The sequence below is a fragment of the Cyprinodon variegatus genome, unplaced genomic scaffold (genome assembly GCF_000732505.1).
Source record: "Cyprinodon variegatus isolate N-32 unplaced genomic scaffold, C_variegatus-1.0 Scaffold1019, whole genome shotgun sequence".
In the NCBI taxonomy this organism is placed as follows: Eukaryota; Metazoa; Chordata; class Actinopteri; order Cyprinodontiformes; family Cyprinodontidae; genus Cyprinodon; species Cyprinodon variegatus.
Window position 1 is genome coordinate 142,285 of NW_015151472.1, and position 27,314 is coordinate 169,598.

Genomic DNA, 27,314 nt, shown 5'->3' on the forward strand with positions numbered 1-27,314 from the left:
TTTTGCCACCATGCAAAATGCAGAGCTTGATCACTGAGTATCAAGCTCCAGGGTGGTTTTAATAAGCAAATACTGGGAAACTGGTCAGAGTTTATGGTAAGATTAACAGAGATAAATCCAGAAGGACGCATGTTAGAGGTTGCAAAAAACACAAAAGACCAAAACAACCCCCAACTTAGAAGCATATCCATGTGTTTCAACGGTCTAGTCAAAGTCCAAAGAGAATCCATTATGTTGCCCATGAAAATTCATTGATATAGTACAAAAACAATTATTTCTTAGCATATTTTTTTCTCCCCACTTTACCTTTTCCATCATTTAATGCTGCAAAACTAAGTACGTAACTAAGTACAAATAGACTTTTTAATATATAGTCTTTCAAAGATTTTTTTTTTTTTATTGCATTTTAAAGTTATTTGTTCTGCCAAGGGACTCACTGCAAGGGCAGGGTCTTCTGAGTTCTTTCATTTTATTTCTTTATCCGCTGGCGAAGCCCAGAGCTAGACAGCAGGTTTGACATTTAGAAGGAGCTCAATAGGTAGGCTGTTAAGTAAAACAGCCATCAAACAGACAGCACAACCAGCAAAACCAACCTTTACATATAAATATTTGGCTTTAAAACAAACAACACTGACACATGGCCACTCGTGGGATAAATGTTGATTAAAATTTTCCCTATGATCAGCAACATAACAGTGACATTATCCAAATTACAAGATGCTTCAATAATCCTCTTGATTGTTATTTAAAAAAAGATAATAACACCTTTATGTGACTGGACCAAAGCCCACAACATCAACAGAGAGGTGAGGAAAAACAATGTCTAAAGTTTCTAAGTCAACATATATCGATACATTTTCAAACCACATTAAAGTCAACCACATATATGATCATTGATAGACAAAAATTTACCTCTTAATGCACAGGTAGATTTAAAATATTTAAAAAAAACTGAAGATATTCAAGGCTATCTTCTATTCTGACTTGTGTGAGGCTCCAGTGAATTGCATACATGCCAATTTGAAAAGAGCAAGGTCAGCGAATGGGCTCCTCTTTGATTACAGGTTGTTAGAAGCTCAATGCAAGTCTTCATTAGTTTGTGGAGTCTGTGACATGTTCTCCTTTTTTTCCACATTTCTTTGTACAGGCTGATTGAAGCCTCGGGCGATCTGAGGCATAAAGTCAAAGGGCCCATCACCCATCTGGGTTACAACACAGACATTAAAGGACTAGACAACTTGATACCTGGTAGTAAGAAGGAAAAAAACTGCAAGATACTGCAAGCAGAAAGGCTTTCAAAAAACAAAGTTTACTTAAAAAAAAAACAAATTATCAATTTAATGTACACTCAGCTAATGTTGATTTAGGGCTGCACATTGGAGAAGATATGAGCAATGTTGCCTTGGAGACAACAAGTCGTGTTCAAATGTGCACAAAGGAGTCTGCATGTAACTACGCATGTCTTGTTTTATTCCTGATACTCAGACTTCATCCCACAGTTCTAGGTCATACCAGGCATATTCAACGGTCGATCTAAGGAGTAATTCTTAATCATTAGCTAGAGAGGAACTGATCCGATACCTGCATCGGATATCAGCTCCGATGATGACTAATTACCAGATTTACGTGGGACACTTTTTTCATAAATAATATAAATTATATTTAAATCTGTGATAATTTTTTACAATCTTTACATCACTGCTAAAGACTTCACTCAAATGGCAAGATTTATGATTCATTTCATGTTCATTCATTCATTCAACAGTTGATCGGATATCGGCCAATACGCTCGGCCCAGGTGTCTGTAGCTGATGAAACTGGATCCATGTATCTCTACCATCAATGGGGAGGATCTTGAGCCAAATCCAGCCCCAAAGAGAGACTTTAATGTCATGCCACAACATTTTAGTTGAAATAGCTCCAGACTTGTTTTGTTGAGCCACTCAGGGGTAGACTTAGTGGTTAAGTTTTAGATCCGTCCCCCAACGAGAATACTGCTAATTGTAGTTTCTACTGTCGCTCCACTTTCTTCACCATTTAAAGGTTTGACGATCAGAATGCTACCGTGGTAAAAAGGAAAGCTGAAGCTCACCATTATGAAAGCCAAAACATATAAGGGTGGGTACACTTCATATGTCATACATAGTAGGCGTAAAATAAATAATGTATTTTTATTAAATTCTGTGAGGGGGCTGTGCCTATACGTCTTGTCTTGCAATGTATTGTGGGAGTCTTTATAGCTCCTAACCTCCAGATCTGAAGCTCCCTATGTTAAGTTAACAATTGATAGGAAGCATCCTTCTTCCTTGTCTTTCCTCCTTCCTTAGTGCCAGAACTATTCAGATAAGGTCTTATCATGGCGGCTACTGACTCACTTCCATTTTGAGTCCATACATGGTGGTTGAATTTGGATTGAAGGCAGCAACAGCTGCCCGGAGATTCCCTTTAAAATGTTCTGTTTGAAAGAGGAATTAAAGGTTCTATCAATTAATAAAAGTTATCCAGATCCTAAAGCTTCAAAGCAGGCCCACACCATCACACTATTAACACCATGTTTGCCCATGGGTATGATCTCTGTTTGAAATGCTGTATTTGTTTGTTTTGCATACAAATTTAACAGGACAACTACTTCTAAAAAAAAAACTCTACTTTGGTAAGGCCGCAGAATATTTTCCAAAACGTTTTAAACTAACCAAGATCTTATTTGGGAAATATGAGCTGAGTCTTTGTTTTCCCTCGGTAAGCTGTAGTTTGGAGCAGAGAACTCTGCAATGGCTAATATTCAGTCTCAGCTTAATTTTTGTGTTGATTGAAGAGGTAAGACTAATTAAGCTGACCCTTGTGTTTAACTCGGGGGGGTTGAGGGTCACTCTGGGTTCTGGTTTCTTTATAACTTCCTTAATAAGTCATCCAATGCTAAAATAATTTCGATAGGTTAGCTACTCCTGGAAGGGTTAACCATTGCTTTTTGTTTTTTCTCATTCTTGGATATTCACCATCAATGGCTTTAGATAGAGTCCAAAATGTTTTCCAAAATGTGTTTGATGATGTAAAGTACTTAGATGGGCCAGAAGAGAAGGAGCAGGGATCCTTAAGAGCGTACAAATATTGTGACTGTGCCATCTCTGTGTTATAGCAAGTGGTGAGGGTAATGTTTGGATTACAAAAAATGAAAATAAAAATTTGTCACAGTATTCAGTGAAAAACATATGCCATAATATGATAATTCCAGAGTTAAATGACAAAGCAGAGGAAGAGAGAGTATGAACAAGTGTCCTTTTCCATTTAAAGTCTGCCAAGGCTAGATCCAAGTTTCCCAAACATACCGCAGAGTAGAGGAGACTTCACTGAGGAAGACAATGTATGCACTGTCCAATGATCTTTATTAGAGGCAGCAAGGAAAAGAGATACTAAACATCCAAATATTTCTTCCAGATTTCTCAAAGTTGCCACTAAAAGGAAACAGTTGTGAACCCAATTACCATGTGCACCCTGAACCCCAACATTTTTTTTCATGCCTAATGTTAAGCCTGTCAAAGAAGCTTTGAAAGAAATACAGCTTTGCCTTTTTTTTCTTTACACGCTCGCACACACATACACGGGATTCTTAGAACACAGATGAAAGTGATTAGTTTCGAGAAATTACATAATTCACACCTCCAACAATCTGAGATGTCCTGAACTCTAAATGTGTGGGCTACCATCTGTCAGCCTATATGAAGAGAGAGCCACATGTGAGGGTGAGTGCTCTCCTGAGCACTTTTACAAATTCCATAAGAATAGTCAGGAAAGATGTTCTACATTTGGGAAGTTCCAGGACAGTCTTAAACAGGCTGCCGTGTATATCAACTTACCTCCAGATTTGACTGTTGAAAATCAAATGGTTTTGATTAGGCAGCTCTAACTGTCCTTTTCTTTAGTTTTACGGCGGAAAAAAAGAAAAATGTTCTTCTGATGGGCTGCAGTACATGACAAGACAGAAAAGGTGGTCATCTTCTCATCTTGTCTGGCCTTTAAGAACAAAAGGAAGCGCCTCTGAGGCGTCATAATGAACATCTTAAGATCTTTCCAGCCCTAAATGATAGTAAAGCCAGGCCAATCACATCCTCTTTTTTTAGAGATCAGGAATGCTGGTTGGTAAAGTGGTTCTATAAGCATTTGCAAAGTGAAAGTTGTGAAATAGGAGTCTTTTTTTAAGATAGAGCAATCAGTTCTTTGTTTAAATTACGCATATAAAAGGGATCTTATAAAGTTTCATAAGGGGTTTCAAGCGCATTAAATAAAAGAACGAAATCCATACAAGTCTAAAGCACTTTACATCTATAGTCATTGTTTTAATGTCTAGGAGCATCTTGGCTTCATGTTCTCACAAAAACAAAATTATAAAAGCAATTTCCAATAAAACAGAGTTAAAAATCTAGGTTAGCCTAAATGTATTTGATCAACTCAAACCATACTTTTAATATAGAAATAAATAATAGTGGTCTTTACATGAAAATCCTATCAATTTCCAACCAGAATTCCAGAAGTTGCTGCAACCAAATATTATACTCACAACAGCAAAAACAAATACTGTTAAACGTAAGAAAAATGAAAGGGGGGGGGGGTCAGTGCCTTATGGGAAAAGTCAGGTCAGCAAGAAATGATCAATGGATCATTATTTATACCTAAAACGTTTGCGGTGATTTAATTAATTTAGCGTTAATCAGTAAAAAAATAAAAACAATAATTTTTGCTGTGACCACTGAGTCTGGGAGCGGCCATTTTTGCCCAAATATAGTAACACTTCACTCCTGACAACTTCCGGCAGTGATGTCAGGTGCGGTAAGCCGAAGGCCATTCTCCCCGCTTTACAAGCAAATTCAATGGGAACAACTACACACATCTGCAATCAACAACAATCATTGATGATTTCGAGAGGACTTGACCATTTAATTAATTAAATAAATAATAACAATTTAAGTGAGAGCTACAGTTAAACTGACAATGTTCATGTGCATGGCAGTTGGATGTTGTAATACATTGGGTGAAAGTGAAAAAAAAAATCTTTATTTCACCTTTCCGATTCATGATCCTCCACGGATTGCCAACTTCAAGAGGGAGGATTTGCCAGAGAAAAAACACGTAATATGTAGCCAACATTTCGTAGACTAACGTTTCAAGATGACAAACACCACAATCAGCATCGGGACTTACTCAACAGCCGATACCGAACCGTGACGTCCCGTGGGTGGCAGTAATGTTCTTTGATCAAAAATGGATGTCTCTGGTAAAGCACATTCATATGAAATTACTCTTAATTAAGAATCCTTATAATCTATTGAACAATAAGTAATAATTTCATATTTAAAGTACTTTCAGAAGTTTAAATTCTGAACATGACTGAACTTTTCCTTTAAAATCTGTAAAACAAAGTCATAGCCTGAAAACCCACATTCCTCAAAGTATCCACTACATACTGTAACATCCTGAGAGGCATGGCTGTTTGACTTACATAAAGTGCCTCCCTTTAGAAACTCAAACTGATTCCCTAAAGTTCAGTTCAATGAAAAAGAAATTTAAAAACTACCATTAACAAACCCTTTTCCCTAGTTTTCTTTGAATACTACACCCGTAGGAAAGGTTTAATGCCAGGTTACACAGGTCTATTTTTATATATAGTTTGTTAAATTGTAACTTTTGTTTTCTCATTTCTAATTATTCCATAAATATTTCTAATTAGGGGAACACAGATTTTACTTTCTATGGACTCAAGAGAGTGACCTCTTAAATAACAGCAGCATATTATGGCGTTTTCTGTTTGTTTGGCATATGGTGTCAATTACCAGCTGATGGGGTTGTAGAGGTAAAAAGGCCAACCTATATTAGCCCTTCCCACACAGCTTTGCACAAACATCTATTCATTGGATTCAATAAGAAAAGCTCCCACCCAAATCCTAAACCAAACTCAAGCTTAAGCTGTGAGCAGGCAGGCAGCTCCCACATAACTTCTGGAGTAAATGTATAGACGTCAAAGGCAGGTAGACATGTTTCTTTTCAGGGAACTTTGTTAAGGCAATCTAGACTAATAGCAATCACTAGCTTATATAAACTTTGCTATGTTCTAATTTGTTTTGTTTTCGTCCAATTAAAAGAACATCATTACAGGATTGAGGACAAAATAGCCAGTTTAATGCTGACACTGATACACGGCCAGGTTGCAACTTAAGTAAAGAAATCATCTTTAATATTAGAGAGCAGGTTTTATTATTTTTAATTTTTTTAAGTATTGCAGCAAAGTCTGCAAGAGTGATTTGAATTTAATATGTGAAGATTTTCATGGTGGATTTCGATGAGAAAAGCTAAGAAGAAGCAGCTTGGAGATTTCAAACATGCTGTGATTGTTAGGAATCCAGTTTGTATGGGTTGTTTTGTGTTTGTCTTTCCCTTCACCACCAGGTGGCACCCTGTCCTCGTTGGTCCTCCTGCACACCTGCGGCTAATTGGTTCATCACCGGGGAGTATTTGAGCGGCTGACTGCCACTACCTCGAGTGTTTGCCAGTTTTGGGTACTCTAGCCAAGCCGTGATTAGCTGAGTCTAACCTGTGCTTTGTTTCTCTGAGACTAATTGTGTTTTTGTCTTTGCCTTTTAGCAGGAAGCCTTACATTTGACTGGAAGTTTTGGCCTCCTCCCCCAGGAAGGATATGTTGTGTTCACACTGAGCTGGGGAAAAGTTCCACACGATCCATTCAAGTACAGTCGGAAAACTAAGTGGCAGTCCGCTCTCATACTCCTCAGGGTCCAACTCCACCAACCTGTCTGCCCTACAACGAGTTGCGCTCCCTCTGGAAAACTCACACATTCTGGATTCAAGGCTTTTACTGAGATCCCTTCCTACGCTCAAGAACTCTATTCAATTTCCAACGGCCATTGAAGTAACCGCAGTGAACTTCCCTTCCAATTCTAGTTCCGGTTCAACAGCTCTCTCTGAGTTCAAGATTATACCTCCTGTTGTCCTCTTCAATAATCCTGTTAAAATTTCCCTTGGTTCTCTTAGTGGTTTTCTGCATGTGGGTCAGATCCCTTAAAAGCATCATGACAGCGATTTAAAACACAACATGGGTAAAGCAGTCCACTTGTTATTTGGTGTTTGGTGTAATATTTGAAAATAGTCTGTGCTTTTAACTGATATATTCCTATTAGTGTTTATTGAATGTCTGAATTTATAAAGCAAAAACAAAGAAAAATAAAACAACATACAGCTGAAATTATAGTGAGTCTTTCTGTAAGTCATCTGTTGAGTAAGTGTTACCAGAACTATTATCATCAACTAGATGAGAGGTTATCACAGTATTTGAACAGTTTACATCATTATATCTATACATTAGTTTAAGACAAAAATTTAACTGTGGTGCTAAAGGACCAACCTTTATATGCCAGTCATAAGATCACCTAATTAACAGGGATACAGCTGGTATATTCCTTTTTTTTTTTTTATAAGTCATGTGAATAGGGAAAAAACATTTAAGCTCAGTTTGTTAAAAAATATTGATGAAATAAGCCAGTGGAGTCTACAAATATAAAAGAGCCAGTGTCTAGTAACCTGTTTATTTCCGAGCTCACAAAAACATCCTGCATAGAGGTGATTTGTAACTAAACTGATCATTATAATGTTTTTCTGAGTTGCCATTAAGCAGCTGCACATCCGTGTGAAATGACCTTTAAGAAAGGTCTTCTTTTTGTTGACGAAAAAGAAAATCAGCTTTTTTCATGGAGCATTAAAGCTTGAAAGTCTTTCAGGTGGTGAGCGAGCTGATGCTAAAACATCAATCATAAAAAGAGGCACATTTTGATTTTAAGGCCGCAACTCAGAAGGCTTAAAATGACCTTAAAAACCAATGGAAAGGAGGGGGGGCAGTAATGTGTCATACTTTTTACACCAGGCCTAAAGTACAACTGTATCCTGACGACCCGCAAGATAATTTCATATATTAATTTTTCAGTCGTCCAGCATTGAGTTGCTTCCCCCAAAATGAATAAGACTTAATGTAATAACAAGTAATGACAAACTAAGTGAGTTCTGCTAGATTCTGCTGATAAACCAAGCATGGATAAATCTTAAAAAGCTACCAGGATCAATATTTAATCATCAACATGATTTTTCTTTCCAAGTTTCCCTCAGACTGTTCAAAGGGTCTATATGTTTGGTATTCATAGCATAGTGAAGAGCAACATTTATCTGATAAAGATAAACAAGTTGACCCACAGAAGAACCGTGTAGTGCAGGGTAAAGATTTTTTTTTATCTTACAGACATAAGATTTACAAAAAAATATATAGTTTTTCTCTTTTTAAGATATATCCATGTGTTGTATGTAAAGTCTGAGACCTCCACCTTAAGATATGAATATATAGTTTTTATGTAAGGCAATACATCTCTTCTTATTTTGGGTTATTTTTCTTATTTTGGGTTACTTACAACTAGTACTGGAAATTAAAGGTTATTTACTTTAAAACTGTGAATCATGAGTAATAGTCAGTAAGTAAAATACAACCATTATTAAAATGCAGTATCAGCAATAATGTGAGCTGCATTACTCAGTGTTACGGGTGAATTTTGAAATATTTTTCCCCTCCATCTGTTAACACTGCGAACACTGATTGTGTTACATATCTAAAGCTGTAGTAAAAGTTATTAATAAGTAATCATTTTTCAGAACTCATATCTGTCATCATCCTGGGTATGGTTTCTTTAAGAAAACTCAAACAAAGACTGAACCACCAATTAAATCCATTGAGTTTAACTTAAAATCAAAGCGATACATCATCTGGGCTCAATTTGAAAAGCTTATCCTTATGGATCGAGATGGAGCCCAAAATCAAATTTTAAAGGCCCAAAGAAGCCATGAAGCAGCCGGTAAAAAGAAAAATAGAGGAAGATGCCTTTCTGCTAATGGTTTCTGCAGATTCCAAGCCTCTGTCTTTTTCCAGCCACACTGTGCTGATTAAATCATAGTGTTAAAGCTGAGGTGGATTTTAGAGGGAAGCCATCTGAGTCCAAACACTGTCCATAAAGTGCTCTATACAGATAGTCTATCTAGTCACAAAACTGAGGACCTTATACTCAGCTTTCATTGATCTGTTTCCCAAAAAATGGTTATAATTGTCTCCTAATATTTAACTAAATTATCATCAATATGACAGAAGTTTAACATTTAATTAACCAAAAGCTTGGCAAACGGAAGGAATAATCCCCCCCAAAAAACACAAAAGACTTTGGTTTCAAAAGGAAAGCTTTTTTTAAAGCAGAAAACAAACATGAATACAGGGCATGTCTGCTCAGGAAAGATTACAAATGCCACAGAAGGAGACAGGGCTAATCAACTTTGCCTACGCACAGACTGGAATATCTCCCCACATTAACCACACAAATTATGGTACATTTTGTACACGCACATGCCTGGAAATACAAGACTCGGATACTCCAATTTCAAATCAATCATTCAGTAAAGTAACAAAAAACAAACAATTTGGGGCAGAAAAACTACAGGAGAGGGAACTACAGCCAATTAGACAGTTAATTGTCTAATTGGTAATGTTCTTCTCTGTTAACAACTCTATGGCAACGGGAAGAAAATGTCACAGATTTGTATTTTTACAGTCAAAAGAGAAAAGTTTGTTTTACTTTAATCATTTTCAGATTTCTCTATGGAGTCAACATTAGGATGGGAGGTGTCTTGCTACTGAAAGGTCTCATATTCTACATTGTGAGCCCTTCAGAGCATGTTTTTGCAGTAATTGTCAAGCAATTTTAGTTTTCTCTTTTTGATACTCATCACTAAAATGTTCACTTTTTATACAAATTATTGATTACATTATAGCCAAGATGTATATTTTTAAAGGACGTTCTTAGTTGCCTTGCTAAAGTACATAATGAAAGTCAGAATAAGATCACCTTACAAACCTAAATCACTATAAATTGCCGTACTTTGATGTAGCAAGAATAACTTTAATTTGTAAAAAGAGAAATAGAAAATAGTACAAAAATGCAAAAAACAGACAAATTTATTTAAGATAAAGATTTTATCAATTTCATGCATATATCACAAATCACATTGAAATGAAATATTTTCCAAATTAAAATATTGTATCTTTGTTTTGAATCTTAATTTAAAGGTTTATACTGATGGTCAAAACTTTTAGCAGACAAGCCTGTACAGCAGGGTCGTCTTTCTGTTCACTGCAGATCACGTCCAACCTGATTCTAAAGGTGCAGCGATGGATGTGCTTGGTATTCAGGTCAGTATAAAGTAAGATTGAAACAGTGCAGCTGCTTAATAATATATATTAGACGTTTCCTACAGTTTTAATAACTTCATCTAACAAAGATATAGAAGAGTTCCCTAGAAAAACTTTTGTTTGTAAGTGCATCAGAGCAGAGGCACAGAGGGCGAACTGCATGTAGGTGAAAGCAAACCGAAGGTAGGCTGTACCTGCAGCTTGATGCATCCTCAGGTAAGAGTCGAAGTGAGGGAGCAGCTGTCTGACCCAAACAGGCTCTGTATTTTTCTGTCTCTAGCTGTACCACACTGTGCATTTGAAGTTGTTTTACCAGTTTCATAAACTCAAGCTGCCCAGCGGGATATGGGGATGGGGAATGGTGAGGGGATGGGAAGGATGAGGTTTACTGGGTGGATAAGTGACTGCAGTAACTAAAAAACATAACTACTGATGAGTTAACTTATTTCATGAGTTTGAATCATTACATTCAACATAAAAAATAGCAAATAAAAAAAGGATATTAAAAGCTGGCTTGATCTAGTGGTAAAGTCACCTGACTTGGACACAGTGGGCCCTGCTTCGAATCCCCGCTAGGGGGGAGATACCAGTAGCTGCAAGTGTTGGTCCTTAGGCATGATCCTTAGCAATAATCCCTATCATATAGCTACTTTGTAAATCGCTTTGGATAAAAGCATCAGCTAAATACATAAACAAATCAATGTTATTATATTTCCTCAGCTTAAGCTCAAGTCTTGAAATAAAATCTTGAGAGCGAAATGAAGACAAGGCTGACATACGCAGACAAAACCGAGATCATCAACCAAAATCATGCAAAAAAAAAATTAGAAATCAGATAATGGTTTAATCCTTGTATGATTGGTTAATTTATTTTTCAATTTGAAACAAAAAATAAAAATACGAGACATTTTTTTTCTTCAAATTTCAATTCATAAAGTAATATACGAAAAACAGAGAACATATTCTTTTTTGTTCCAACATTTCGGTAGTAAATAAATATGGAGACAATTGATAAAAAAGCATAAGAGCAACTCTTTTATAAGGCACAACAGGCAAGTAAATGATAAGAGAATCACAAAGGCGCTCAAGTAAAAAACATTCATCAACAGCTGCATCTCAATTTAGAAAACAAAGCAGTAATGCTTTTTCCCACAAATGCTCCAAGTAAGTCCAAGCAATTGCCTAACTAACCACTATAGCTTGTAATTTACTCATTTTATTTACTGTTAGCTTGCACATAAGAGAACAACAACTCAAACAACTGAAGAAAACAGGTCGTCAAGTTTAGAACACAAAGGATATGCACTTTGAAGGATGGTAACTATGTGGAAAGTTTGTGGAAAGTTTAATTTGTGCCAAGAAGCACCAAGGACAAGGAATCAGGCATTGATGTTAAATGATACCTCTAAGGTGGATGAATTTAACAAGGACTAGTGATCTAAAGTACAGTTTTATTGTATATTATTCATAATTCCTGCTTTCTATTTCTAATCATATCTTGGGACTCTTCTTATTCTAAATACTACTGGAACATTTGCTAAGAACCTGCATACAGAGTTCTCCCATATATAAAAGTATTTTTCCATTGCTTTATCCAAACCATAAGGACTTTCTTTGAACACACACACAGTGCAAGTAAGATTTGTAGCACTCTGTCATTTCTCAACCTGTGTACGCTTCAAGTTTTTGACCAAAGGTAACATAAAGAGAAAAAAAAAAAGATTGCAACAGCTCTCCCTCAACAGCTAAAGATTAGTATTCAGGTTCCTGAGACAGGCCAACTCTCAAGGACCGCTCACTTTTGCTCTCAGTAGCTTCTTGAAGAGTGGGCGGAAGCCAGCGATCTTCAGTGATCACATTCTCGGGTCAGAGAGTGTAAGCGGCTTGGAAATAAATCAGTCAAGGCTAGGGAGACCGCAGCTTATAGGGAGGAAAGGTAACATTGGGCACACTGTGCAAAATAATGTCCTGCAAAAGTAGCCAAAATATAACTATTTGTTAAAATGCGGTATTGCAAAAAAAGAAAAAAGAAAAACAGAAGGTGAAGGCTGATAGTATGACAGTAAGATGGAAGAGGACCGCAAGAGTTAAACAAATAGGAACAAAAACTGTGTCACTGCAGAATTTATTCTAGCCATTGTTCATTTAAGATTTCATCCAAAACCTTTAAGAATATATCGTAGAAGCTCAAAAAAAACCTGACAACAAAAAAGAAAAATAGCCACTGTTGCTGTAACTGTTGCAAGATACAGTAAACTGTTCCTCTGTTGTATTTATTTAAGCGTTAAGAGTTTATAGCCTGAACTCGGGCCTCATATTTAGGTGGTGGCAGGGATTTAAGGAGAAGTCAAACTGAGAGAGGAAGGTTGCTTCATGGGGGGAGGGGTTCAAGGTGAGGGTAAACCTTTTTTCTTAACCCCCCCTTTTTTTTTGTCTGCTGTGCCTGCCAGTTCTAGCAACATCTGGCACTATTTAGGATCTGGCCTGGTACTTCAGAGAGGGGAAAGACTGTAAGATGGATTTTGCACCAACCTTTAATCCATTATAGTAGATCTAAATAGTACTTCTAATTGAAAGCATTTTTAAAATAATTTATAATTTTGCTAAGAAAGTCTTTGGTTCACTTGAAAATAATGCTATCTTTATCAATACAACAAATAATGTAATACAATAAGGCCAATACAGAGTCAAAATCCAGTACTTTAAACCAATGCAATCTCAGCCATAAAGCAAAGTGAAATAAGAAACAATTAATAGCACGGCCACTGATCATGTTCTAGATGCAGCATATTATTTCTAAAACTCCTTAAATGAATTCATGTGACGGTGATTTAATGCTGAGCAGTTTATGGAAAAAGTGATAAGGTAACATATTTTACAGATGCGCTTTGGATATGACTCTTCAGTAATTTAGTTTGTAACATATATTTCAATGGAGTTGCAGAAAGTCCTCCCTCTCCATAAACTTTTCACTTGGATCACCACAGAGGTTAATTGTGTGGCGTTTCAGCTGCTCTCTGCTCATTCTTCATCAAAACAATTTACAGAGAGAAAAGGACAATTAAATTGATTCTTTTGCTGTCACTGTCATTGTTAAAGGTGAAAACAAGCAGAATCGTGTGGAAAACCAAGATTTTCTAGGCCTAAAAAACACCCTATAGTACAGTTCTGTGTATTGTTTATATGGAAATGAGAGGAAACTGGCTGTGCAGAATACAGGGGCATGGCTGACTGAGGGTTTACAACAGGGGTTCCCAAAGTGGGGGTCGCAATACACCAACAAGAGATGGTTTTCACAGTTATGTTGGTGTGAATCCGGAGTTATGTGGATGGATGCCTCGCCTTGAGACGAATAAATGTACCATTAAATAAGTACCATTTATTTATTAATCTACAATAGGATTCAAATTAATTATGAAATTTTAAATTTAAAAGTTAAATGTCCTATTATATAAATGAAAATGACATTAAAAAAAGATCAAAACCACTTTACAATAATGATCCCCCATTGATGGCTAATGAATATAATCTATGTGTTAGTGTTATACTTTCAACATAATTTCAACATATTATTCATGCTTAAAAAAATATGTTTGGCAATGCTGCACATTTCAAGTGATATAATTGAAATGTGTGTAAGCAAAGCTAGATGAAATACATAATTGAACAGATTCGGCTCAATATTTGGCATAAACCACTAATGAGTTTTAAAGTGTTTGCACATTAAATAATAAGATATCCATAGATTATTATCAGCCATTTCTATTAGGAGTCTAAATGTAAAGTATCAAATGAAGACAAAATTGTCAATTTGAAAATAAACGAATAATTTCTCTCTATATTTAAAAATATGCAGGGAGAGAGCTGTATCTTTTTAGACGGTCGCCAGTCTGTAGAAAAGATATTTTTTGGATTACACGCAGCAATGTTTGCAAACCCCTGGTCTTGAGGACAAAATCTCATAAACAGTAACAATAACAGCTAAAAGAAATAACTGCAACGGTTAGAAAGCTGACAAACGCTAAAAAACATATCAATATATGATGAGTGTGTCATTATCAACAAAATGAACAGAAACACAAACACCATATGAACAGCTAATGTGTTTGGTTACAATATTCTCTCACTTTTTGAAGATGCAGCTCATTTCTAAAGAGTCAGATTGGCCGGGTAAAGCTACAAAACAGCTCCCTGCAGAAACAGTGACGCTGCTTTGGTTTCTTGATTATTAGACAAAACAGCGGGGATCATATACAAACTGAGCTTCAAAACAGTCATAACGAGTCAGATTTCTGTGCACATCATGTTAAGGTTTTTAGAGATATACTGTTTGGTAACGTGTTGATACATGTCTGGTTGCTTCAGGCAGTAAAAGAGTAAAAAACTGCAATGCTGTCAATATATGAGATGGGCTGAAAAATGTACAGCAAGGTTTAATATGTTTGCTTTTTCAGTTCTCATTTTTTTCTGATTAAGGAACTTTTTAGAAGTGCAGAAGATTGCATAGATTCTCTAGGAATGTGCACAGAGGCTACTCTTTAAGCTCTGCAAGTCTTGGCTTTAGAACTTGTTAAAACCTTCTTTTGCATTGACTTCTAATGCTAATATTTAATGAAAGCTCACTGCAGGTCAGCTACATGATCTACAGTGGGAAAAATAAAAAGAAATAATGATACAAAGCATGCTTCTAATCGCAAAGTGAGTTTACAGGGAGCTCTTTTCTTCTGCAGAATGGCATCTAAAAGTGACAGGCAGAGAAAACGACAGAGTTCGTGGGACAATGAGGCCCATTGATACGCTGGAGACAGGACCGGGCGCCTCCCGTGTGCCGAGGGCAGCTGACGGTGCACAGAGGCACCACGATTAGTCTGCATTACAAATGGCTAAACCAGAGATGTGAAGGTACAGAAAGATTTAGAAAGAAATCGAAAAACCTTGACTGCCTCTGCACAAGATGAAAGCTCCTGGAAAAAAAAAAAAGCTTCCAGGAATGACTTTTTGTGTTTTTAAACAATCAAAATCTTTAAATTGTCTGTTTTGGCTTTTCTTTTGTTTATTAGCTGCATTAAAACACTTTCAGGGTTCTTGAAAAGAAAGCAGCTGACACTGATATTTTGGGATTGGTAAACATTTTTCAAATCTGATCAGCTTTAAAGAACCAGTCTTCCAACAGGTCCAACTCAAAAGCCGACCCCCCCACCCCCACACAGTTTTCCATCATACATTTATGGGAATTCCATTAAGCTTTGGAGATGAGGTGTGTTGTGGCTACCATTATTTTCCATAGAAAGCAGCTAACCAGCTTAAATTTATAGCCCTGAGGCCATCTGCAGGTCTCTATGCGCAACTGCACATAAATTATCTCAACTGTTGCTTGTGAGGAAGAGTAAAAGGAAGCATGAAATGCAATATAATCTTTTCTGTCCTTAATTTTTCTTCTGAAACAACAATAATTTTGCTACAGCTTAATAGAAAACCTACATCTACCATTCAATCTAATTTAGACACATTTTACATAAAAATAGTTGCCCTTGAGAATGGAAAAATAATCCAACAGGGATGCTTCAGTACCTGTCTGTAAGTGCAGATGATGATCTCCCTCAGATGATAGTGCATGGGGGTCATGGTCTCACTGACAGAATCCAACGCCAGGTCTACCTCTTTCTTCCTCCTGTGGCCGTCAGGAAGAAGTCGAACCAGCCGCATTACGACCTGAGGATCAGCAGAAACACATGGTTTTATTATCACAAAGTACCTTCCAAAACCATTCATATCACCTTTTTTCTCATTTCACCTACACCAAAAGCACTTTTTTGTACCAGTATTTCATTGAGATTTTATGTAAAAAGATCAACAAATTTTAATGCATAGCTGAGAAGTGAAAATAATAGGATGTATTGGGGATACATTAAGTGATGCCGGCTTTTAAGAGAGAGCTGTTTTGTACCAGATAACAGGAAGGCTAAACCCCTTTGAATTTTTAACCTCCTTCAGTCATGAAACACTTTGAGTTTGAAATCTCAGACACAAAGATCTAAATTCTCTTAAAAGAATACAGTAACCACTGTTTTGGTTGTTCTGTTTATGTTAGCCATGCAAAGAAAATAAATTCTAAACTCTGCAACTGTTTTGCGTTTTTTGTAGTTTTAGTTTTTCTATTTCATTGCAGAGCGTAACTTAGGAAGAACACACAAGGGCAAAAAATATAATTTCTATTTCATCATAAGATTTGTTTTGCTTTGGTTCCATTTTGTACAAAATAATTTGTAATGAATATTTTCTGTCTATTGGTTTTACCCAAAGGTTTGCTATGCAGAACACTGTCCTTCTGTGAGGTTTTTTTTTCATTACAACGATGAGTGCCACTATACCTGCTGGATATAATTTAAAATACCTTTCATCTTGTACCCGCTTGAAAGACAGTCAGAGATAGAGTCACCTAATGTTTCAAACTCCCTCTGAGGATTGTTTTGTTCATATGATGCCGCATAATATATCTCCAATCCATGTTTGTATAACAACAAATTCTTCCCTTGGCCTGGATTTTGAACCCTGTTTAGTTGTAAAGAATGTCGCCTGTCTGCTCTGACCCAATTAGTGGGCTGCTATAAATGTGTGTCAGTGTGATGACGCTGCAGAAACGAGTAATGTTTCCAGGAACACGTGCAAATGACGTCAAACATTGTCAAACAAAGCGGTCACTGGTCTAATCATCTAAGTTAGTGTCTGTAGAGCCTCTTTGATGTTGGAAATCAGTGTCTCTTAGTTATAAGCATCTTATATCTGTCTCGGTTTGCATAAAACCCTCATGTACATCATTTAAAAACCTTTGATCAGCTTACAATAAATGTTAAATAAATTGTTTATGTCACCAAATATAGGAGGCTAGCAAGTTCTGTTTGGCTTCTCCCACATATGCGTTTGTAGGAAACATCATAAATATCTGAAACTTGAAAAACAAAACATTACAAATTTCATATCTTGGTTTCCATTGGCACAAAATAAATGCTAAATCATTACTTAAGACTGGAAAGATGAGGTACACTCATTTTTTGTTCATTTCATTAAATTTTGTTCTTCTTCATTATTTTTTTAAATAGCTCTGAGGTCATGGAACAAAGCTAATGCCAGAACAATATCGCTGGACTCAACATCTGATGCACACTTCTTTTATCCAATTTTAAGGCATTTACTATTAATATAATAAGGAAAATCATTATTTAATTAGATTTTTTTTACTATGGAAATTCATGTAATGTATTGTCAACTTTGTGCATAGGGGAGCAACTAGAGCTGCTTTTATCACACTACAAAAAAATCCAAAAAGGAGTATAAAAATCCTTAAATTAAGTGTATTTACCCTTAATTTGATAAGGTAAATAAGATGATTTGCCAATAGAATTAGTATATTTATTGTTAAAATAAGATAATTAGATAGTATGCACTTTAAATAAGACAATGCAATTGTTTTTTTCTTATTTTCAATGTAAATCATCTTGTTCCATTGGCAAAGTGTCTCACTTACCTCCTCAATTCAAGAAAAAAAAAAATGCAGTTGTCCACTTTTTAACCTGAGCAGGCAGCAAACAGGTTGCTTTAGGCACAAAATCAGGCTTTTAACAAATGTGCACTAAGATGTTAAAATAACGGGACATTTATTTAGTAAATCAGCAAAAAAAAATTGCTTTATGGGTAAGTAGTCTCTTAATAAAAAGGTAAGAAAGCAACATTTATGTGTGATTTACTCTTCTTCCCCTAAACACAATATGCTTGTTAGATACCTTTTTTTTTTCCTTCAACCACCTAAAATAATGCATATAAAAGTTAATTTTTTGACATTTTATGTTTAAACCACAAACTTCCATGTGTTATATTAAGAATTTTTTGTGACAGAGCAAAGTCATTCGGATTTGAAAGTGGAATGACAAATATAGATCAGCGTCAAAGATTTTCTTTCATTTAAAATAGAAATTTAAACATTTTTTTCACAACTGCAACTAGAACCAACTTATAAACAACCATCCGAATGCTTCTGAAACAAATAATCAAATATAACCAAAAAAATACATGTTGAGTTAAAAACGATCAGGACTCTACTATTTTTCATAATACTAGGCCCCTTCCTATTGAATCTATACACGTATGCTTTCTCACGTCCTGCAGAATGTAGGTTGTGTTCATGTGGGAGGGTTTTGCACCTCAACCATCAGTTTCAGCCCTATTTAAACGTTAAAATATTTTTTAACCTTTGAGAGGAGTCAGAGGACTGATTTTCTGCAAAGATTAAGTCCTGGCCTTTTGGGCATTAATTCAAACCACTCACAGCTCTCTGTGTTTATATTTCTATAACAGAATTCAAAGAGACACTTGAGTTCCAGTCTTAAATAATCTCACTTAGTCTCAGTTGTTTGGAGGTACAGAAACATTTTTACAGTTGGGAGCTGGGAGTGTGTGGCGCCTACTTCTTGAAATTCCCTGATGACTACAGTAATCAAGGCTGACGCTTGTGAGACAAATCCTACCAAGCTCTTCCAGACACCAACCCAGAACCCAGATATGTCACCATTAACCACCCCGTCTCAAAACTCTGACATCCTAATTATGACATTCTGGCAAGGCTTTAAAGATAAGGTGATAAAAAAAATAGCTTCCTCATTTTTAGCCACAAGTTTCAAGTAATAAATGATAAGCCAACGGGACAAAGAAAAACAGACCGAAATAATGCACAATATTTGCTAACTAGGGTTGTATGTCAACTAAAAAAATTGTCAGATTGCTCTATTATTTTCACCTGTGTAGCTGACTCTGTGAACTTTCCTGAAATTGTACACTGTGTCAGTAACCACTGCAGTGAATATATTTATAGAATTCTGTGCAGCCTTATTAACATTATATTATAGCTATATGAAGCTCTAAAAACAAGCTACACTGTTTGTTTGCTTTTTATCAGTGGAAATCAAACAGTTTCTGCAACTACATTCCTTTATTTTTGGTTGACACAACTGCATCAACTAGAAGTCCAAAGAAAATTAGCTAATTCTTGAGCTGGATCTCACTAAACTAATGTTTGAACTTTCTAGATTTTTTTTTTTACAGCTCTGTGTGAAACTAGGGGTGCATCAAATGTCCTAATCAGGCCGATCACTGATCTTTAAACAGTCTGAGCTGTCTGATTTTTATTTTCGATACAGATTAAACAAATATATACATAAAAATACATAAAACTGGTGCACTGACAGTAGTCAATTTTCAGATATTTGCGGAAGTACGTCAGATAGGTGGATCAGGTTGGTTTTACATGTAAGCATTGGCAAATCGGTGCAATATGAGGGGAAATAGTGACTTTTAAAGAGCAAAAATTCCACAGTATATAGTGCATTTTCTCTAAAAGCTGTTTTTCATATATGAACTGAATAAGAAGGTAACAGCAGGCAAAAAGAAAATGACTGCTGAGGTTAGAAGGCTCTAAAATGCAACATATTGTCATTTTTTTAATACTACAGTCAAAATTACTAGAGTACAAAGTCTCAAAAAAAGCATAAGACCTAAAAACGAAACCCATAAGGGAGGTAAAATAAAAAGAGATTATTTAAACTGTTTGTTTTTATTACGTTAAATCGTGTCAAAACTTTGCTGCAATCACAGCATTTTGAGCCATCAATTGAAAGGGGATTACAACATCCTGCTTTCGTAGGAGGTTGAATTGGAGGCCGACTAGGTTACCCTGGAGACCATTCTGTGCCTTTGAGAAAATCCAATGGACACGCTGCTCTGATTGACATGTGCTATTGTGTGACTGCAGAGTGTGGCCTCCTGTGCTGAGAACAGAGCCAGCAGTTTTCCAAACACGCACTAATGCTCACAAGTCTGAACCAAGAAAAGGAAAAAACATAAGAGCACCTCTATTTTACAGACAAAAGGAGAAAAGATCTGGATTCTAAAAAGACTGCATTTGCTGCTTTTAAGCACTAACTGGTAGTTAAAAAAAATGTTCCCCTTAGTGTGCTAAAACCCAACAAAAAAAGCAAAAAAATGTGTTTAAATTGTTTAAGTAGTGTTTTATCTTTGATCTCTGAATGCGACAAAATAATGAAACACAGTATCTCCTAACTTAGTAAGGCACAAATAAAACCTATGAGTAATTGTCCAGAATAAAGACAAATCAAGAAGCAGGTTAACATGTAATATTTGGGCTTAATGATTATTTACAATCTCAGTGGATTTACTCAAACTACCTGGTATTTCCTAAAAACCTCTTTTTTCATATTTCACTCATTAAAAGAAAAGAAAAAGCATATAAATCAGTAATAGCTGATAATCCACTTACATTTCTATTCTAAGAAGAAAACTTTTAGCAAGCATTTCTCAGTTTCCAGCTGATATGGTCTCAGTAGAACATACAGACTGATAAAAATGTGAAAACACATCTTTAAAATAAATGAATCTTACCATAGCATAATATTTATATTATAAATACCTACTTGGCTAAATATATTCACTTAAAGAACTTAATACTTAGTGATTTCTTTTTTTTAATACTCTCTTCTCTTCAAGGATTCTTTTTTTTAATGTCAAACATTTTATTTTAATCTCAAACTGTTTTCATAGGATTTAGATCCAAAAAGGATCAAATAGAAAATTCTGCTTCGGTTTAAAAGAGTTTCACATGACAAAAACTCTCACAAAGGTCTTACTGCATACAGGAAAAAAAAGACCCTCAGCATCACAGATCCTCCTGTACACCAACTATGACGTGCTTCTCAGCATGTTCACCTATTTTAAGGCAAAAAAAAAAGACATTGGGACTTCTCAAAATTCAGCATTCCAAGTCAGAATCTGGTTGTCTGTCGTTTATGATGGAATATTACTGTATTTATGGAAACAAGCGAAATGCAAGCTAATGTTATCTATAATGTTTGGTGCCATCTATCTGTCTATATGTGTGTGTATTTATATATATATATATATATATATATATATATATATATATATATATTCACTATACATATATACTATAAATGTGATACATAAAGGGATGCAAGTTATCTGTTAAAGAGATAATTTAAAGTCATTTGACCTTGTTGAAAAACTAATGATGACTTGGTGAGCAGCCATTTTTCCTCAATAACCAAATAACTTTGATGTAGCCTTCTGTTTTGTTTTTAGGGGGTGCCAATACTTATTCTTTTAAATTTGAAATATTTATGTTAAATTAGATTTTTTTTTTTTACTCAAAAAATGTTGTCTAAGGGTGAATTTCAAAGTTTAAACAAATGAAAATTAAAATATGTTGCTCAAATAAAAAAAAAAAATTTAAAAAACTGATCTGACAACAAAGAGGTGATTACACGTACAAACTTGTCTTTGGTGAATTTTCTATAATTTTAAGTGTAATAACTAAATAAACAAATGTGTAAGTGTAAAGAATACATACATACCTCAAACTCTCCCTTTGTATACTTGGCATCAGGGACACTGACAATCTCATCATCGGTGCACTCTGGGAAACCCTGCAGGACCCAGGCAAAGTTTTAGCAAAAAAAAAAAAGGTCCTAAATACCAGAGGTCCAAATGCGCAGATAGAGAACTATATTAATTCTGCCGCTTACCTTAAAGTGCCAAAGAGTGAGAAGAGCCACAACCATGGCGGTTGTGGTCCTGCCTCTGCCGTTAGAGCAATTAAAGACGAAAGCTGAGTGGGAATCCTCAGCTAATGCAGTTTTCATTGCCTCCAGGAGCTTATCAAAGTCCTACAAAACAAAAAGTTCCCATTACTGTATGCATAAACTGACTGCAGGAAAGCTCAGCTTCACCTTGAGAAAAAAATGTAGATACCTTTATAACCACTAGAGGGAGCCTTAGTATTATTCTTTGCCCTGACCTGCCTAAATGCCTGAATTTGATTAATCTTGAATCGACTTGTTTTTTAATGTGTTGTACTGTAAGCCCATACTTTTTTTAATGCCAAAAAATAGAAAATAAGAAAAAGAATGAAAGGATGCTTACTTCCTCCCTTGGTGAGCTGCAATCTGGCAGAGGGATTCGTTTGTACACGAGGCCTTGATGGGAGCTTTTGTGCTGGTTGAAGATCTCCTGAACGGTCAGGCAGCTTTTAAACATCTTCATCTGTTTCTCCCTCTCCAGGGTCACCTCCAGCCACTTCTGAGCTCGCAGAATCTCCTCCTTCAGGGAGGTTTCTAATTTCTGCAGGACACAGAATCATTTGCACTGGGAAAACTTAAGCAAAATATTTGAATCATGCCGATTTTAATTATTCATTTAATTTAGATTACAATTTTCTTCTTCTACCTCAAGCAGCTGTGGATCACTCGTCGGGACAGGGATGTGTTGGTCCAGGCATGAGGGCTCCCTGGGAGTGAAGATCTGACCGTTTCCTTCAAGCGACAGTTCCTCCTGCAGGTTGATCCACAAAATGTGTCTGTGCTTTCTCTTCTCATCCGTCAGGTGGGCGAGAACCGCTCCGATGGCCTGCAAAGAGTGCAGTCAGGATTAAGGCAGAGAGCTGGAAGTCCATCTCGAGCTTCCTGTGGTGGGCGTCTGAATCCTCATAAAACAATCATGATTGTTCCTGTGAATCTGTTTGCACTGATTACTGCAAAGTACCATGATGCATCTTAGCAATCTCTATGCAAACTAAACAGTAAAGGACTATCTCTTGGTTTCATTCTTTAAACCCTTTATTGTAAAGGTAGACATTTTTCCCATTAGCATGAATGCCAAAGTCTGAGCTTGTGATGGTTCACTTGATTACTGATCTTTAACTAAATTCTTTTTGCAGTCTTAAAAATAAAATCTTCTTGCATACAGTTGGATAATTCCTCACTTTTAGAACAGCTTATTAAAGCTGGTTGGTTTCCTGCTTAAATAATTATAATAAAAACAGTTTTTATGTGTTTTTGGAAGTGCTGTCAAACGATTAAAAATTTTAATCGCGATTAATCGCATAATATCAACAGTTAACTCCAGATGAATCTCAAATGAATCGCATATTTTATCTTTTTATTTCCGAAAGTATAAAAGCCTACTTTGACATTTTAAAAATGCAATTGTGCAATAAATGGCATGTAAAAAAATGCTTATACAATAAGTTTCTTTGAAGAAACTAGAATAAAAATATCCTTGTTTAAATTCTGGCAAATAATTATAAAAAAAAATGTAAAAAAAAAAATGATGTGTTATGCTTCCATCAAAACTGTACAAAACTACAGAACAGTAAAGAATACTTCAAAGTACTCCATAAACTTAAGTTTTTTTCTCAAACAGGACAAAAATAAAGATGTACTGTTAAAATAAAGTGCACATTGTGTTATGAAATACAAACTTAATTCAAATAAAATGAGGTTACTCACAAAATAATAAATAAATCAAACGAAATTATAAAAACCGGCTATTGCAGTCATCTCAACAACATAACATTTTACATGTAGAACATTTTCAAAATACTAAAATATTTCTTTGCTCTGAACAGGAACTGCAGCAGCAGTGCAGTCCACATGACTTAGTTTATTTATTTGTCTTGTTGTCACTAAGCCAGTGAGACGATCATTTCTTCTGGACAACATACACAGACGAGTCGGGTTTTGTCAAGAGAGCCTTCTGGCATAACTTTAAAATGAACCTTATCATTCAGGATACCTTGTCTGCTGGCCATTTTTGCCCATTCAAAGGACAGGTCTCTTATGCTGCGGACTCTCCTGCACACTTAGCATTCCTGGAACTACGGAAAGCGCTGAGGGTAAAACGAAAAGTACAGAGAGCGCTGCAGGAACAAAAAGAACATAAGCGAACGGTGCGTGTGTTTTGATGCGCGATTAACGTGCATTAAAAGAAATGTCGGCGGTATAGTCGTAAACAGTTAATGCGTTAATAACACTTTAAAACTGACAGCCCTAGTTTTTGGGATAATGTTTCTGTAGGTGAACTAAATTCATTATTCCACATGGCCACGACTGCTGGTGCTGTTACATTGTTCTTAGGTATAAAAGCCTCACTATGACCCCTTCCAGCATTGTTCTTGTCGCTTTGACCGAATAAATCATCTGGGTTGTCCATATTTGTAGCAGAAAATTTTAGTCAACTAGTACTGTATTTAAAGGCAGGTGTTTCTTTTTTGATTTTATCCTCCCAGTTCATTGTGATATCAAACCTGCTTTGCTTGTTTATTATCACTGGTTTCCTGGCTTGGTTTGATTTATTCTAACCAATTTTGTGACAGTACGGGTCAGATGAGGGAAGCTCAGATATCCCTTTTTGTTCCAAACAGAGAATGGTGCCAATGGAATGATTAAAGAAGCTCTAAAATGTAAACTTAGACAAGGCGTTTAATATTTATACAGAATTGGATCTGGACTTTGTACCTCAATGACATATGTATCTTGGAAAAGAATTAGATGGCTTGTATTTTACAAGCTCAATATCTTCCTTGCATCTTCTCAAAATGCAAGGAACAGCAGAAGAGTCAGTCTACAGAAACGTTCGCTCATCTTAGGATGGTTCAAAAACGTCTCAACCACTGATTATAATTTGAGGAAAGCATCAGTAACTACACTTCACCTCTGATGTCAGCTGTGCGACTCCATAAACAGGCATCTTGGGCACTCGTCTGAAGTTGGCTGCTTTCATCTCTTTGACTGTGCTGAGCACGTCGGGGGACAAGTACTCATCAGCAACCTGCTCAGACACAAGCAGTCACGTATTAATTACAGCTCCAACATAAAAAAAAAAAACAAATGCAGAGTGTGTGTGAAGATGAGGATGAGAGCTCAGAAGGCAGCGTGGGTGGCGGGGGTAAACCAGCACCTGGCCTGAAATGAAATTTATCTCACAGTGTGAAAACGTACTTATTTAAAAAAAAACTTCAAGAGATTATTTTGATTTAACTACATAGAAATGTAATGGTTTTTCAGATATGTACATACGTTTTTCATGGGTATCATAAGGCCAAAGGTTGCAGCAATATTCCTCTTTTCATAATATCGATTATGTCAGATCCTAAACATTTTTAATATTAACAACCTTAGCTTTCCAAAAATCTAATATCCAGGGTCTTTAGTCCTTTATGTCAGTTTTAATATACAGAACATGCAAGTTTATCACCAACCACAGTGGTCTGGCTTTAAATATGGATCCCACAAAAACCAGAGACAATAAGGAATGGAAAAAAAGGAAATGAAGAGAAGAATGATGTATAGAATGGGAAGGAAGGAAGGAAAGAAAATAATACGACAGAATGGAAACAATGAGGGTAGAGCTGTAGGACGTAAGGAAGAATAAGACGGAAAGGAAGAAAAAAGAAAATATCAAAGGGATCAAGGAGATAAGAGGGAAGGATGGAGATAAAGAAAAGAGGGGAGGAACTAAGGGACATATAGAGCAGAAAAAATTAACCTTTTTGTTTTTCGGTACTTAACAGTACTCAGAAGAAACCTAAAATTAATTTTCTTCCAGAAAGCAGACAGAATCTGACTCTGCTATAAAATATAAAACTGGGTAAAACTTCCCATTAATTATAAAATGAAGGCATACTGCCTAAAACAGTCATCTGTGCTCCAACAGTTCCAGATAATAGGGATGTGTAACAGACAAAACAAAAATGGCTCTGCTGTTAGTAGGAATGGCCCAATCCAAGCTGATCAAACACAGGATGTACAGGGAGTGTACAGCTGTTGTTTCTTTAATATTAGCACTTTATATGCATTTACTGCAATCAAAGCCTGTTCTGTAAAAGAAAATTTAGATCTAAAAGGCCATCTCTTAAGAACTACAACAATTCAAGAACACTAAAGCAAAATTTAACTCGATTCCTCACCAGAACACGTGCTCCTTTGGTGACCAGCTCTGCAGGAGCAGACAGCTCCGACACATCCATGCAGGCCAGCAACCTGTACAACCAGGCATGGCAGCACATCCACTGACTGAAGTTGGACATAAACGCCAGAGGATACTGGAAAACACAACAGAATTGGAGCTGATTTATCTCACAACTCTTGGTTATTTATGAAGCGTAAACAAACCTTACCTGTTCGTGAAGGTAAGCATTAAACACGATCAAGTAGAAGTAGCATTCCAAGCTCTGCTTTGTTCTGTTCAGAAAGTACTCTTTGGTACTGCTTCCCTAAAAGTCAAAAAGGAGAGCTATTATCTGCTCCATGCACAAACTGAAAAGGTCATCATCAGCCGCTATTTTGGACTTATTAAATCATATCTTTTCAAGGAGGCAGACTGCTGAAACCTAAATCTGTTGCCTTCAAGAAAAAAAAAAGTACGACTTACTTGTATCTGATAATCTTCTCCAATCCCTTCCAACTTTTTTGCATTCTCATATATTGCTTCTTTAATATTGTGCATCTCTGAGCACAATGCAATAGCATGGTCAACCTAAAAAAATGCAAATAACAATTTCAACAAAAGATATAACTATAACATGCTTGCCAAAAGTATAACAACATAACAGCATATTTGAAGGTTTAGTTGTTTTTTTTAAGGAGAATTTAGAGAAGCCAATTAACCTAACAGTCATGTTTTTGGACTGTGAGAGGAAGCAAAAGTACCCAGAGAGAACCCATGCCCGCTCAGGGAGAACATGCAAACTCCGTGCAGAAAGACCGTGGACCGGGAATCGAAACCAGAACCTTCTTGCTGCAAGGCTGCAGTGCTACCCACTACACCACTGAACAGCCGTGAAGGTTTAGGTCCGATCCAAATCTCCTTGAATGTCCTACAAGTCTTCCTAGGAGATTTGACAAAAGCCAACTGGCAAAGTTTGTCACTCATGGTTAAGTACTTACTGTCCAATAACCACAAGTTTCCTAGGGTTTCTGATTTGAATACAACAAGATTCTGGAGCTCATGACCACAGGCAGTTTTCTTTAATGTAATAAATTGGACATTTAATTCTAATTGAAAAATGTTGCTTCGCCTATAGATTCATGCAACTCTTGGATACAGAGTTTCTAGAGGAAGGAAGGAAGGAAGGAAGGAAGGAAGGAAGGAAGGAAGGAAGGAAGGAAGGAAG

The 27,314-nt window shown here is 36.1% G+C and overlaps 1 protein-coding gene across 7 annotated transcripts in view; it reads right to left on the reverse strand.

The window, feature by feature from the left end:
• Positions 1-27,314, reverse strand: part of pald1 (phosphatase domain containing, paladin 1) — a 68,906-nt gene that overhangs the window by 15,706 nt on the left and 25,886 nt on the right. For all 7 annotated transcript variants that reach the window (XM_015399503.1, XM_015399506.1, XM_015399505.1 and 4 more), the window contains exons 10-18: positions 26,573-26,677; positions 26,319-26,414; positions 26,109-26,243; positions 24,854-24,970; positions 22,589-22,768; positions 22,286-22,483; positions 21,889-22,029; positions 21,718-21,789; positions 15,851-15,991 (exon numbers count right to left, since the gene is read on the reverse strand). In XM_015399503.1, the coding sequence (XP_015254989.1) occupies positions 15,851-15,991; positions 21,718-21,789; positions 21,889-22,029; positions 22,286-22,483; positions 22,589-22,768; positions 24,854-24,970; positions 26,109-26,243; positions 26,319-26,414; positions 26,573-26,677 (1,185 nt within the window). The remainder of the gene's footprint in view (positions 1-15,850; positions 15,992-21,717; positions 21,790-21,888; positions 22,030-22,285; positions 22,484-22,588; positions 22,769-24,853; positions 24,971-26,108; positions 26,244-26,318; positions 26,415-26,572; positions 26,678-27,314) is intronic.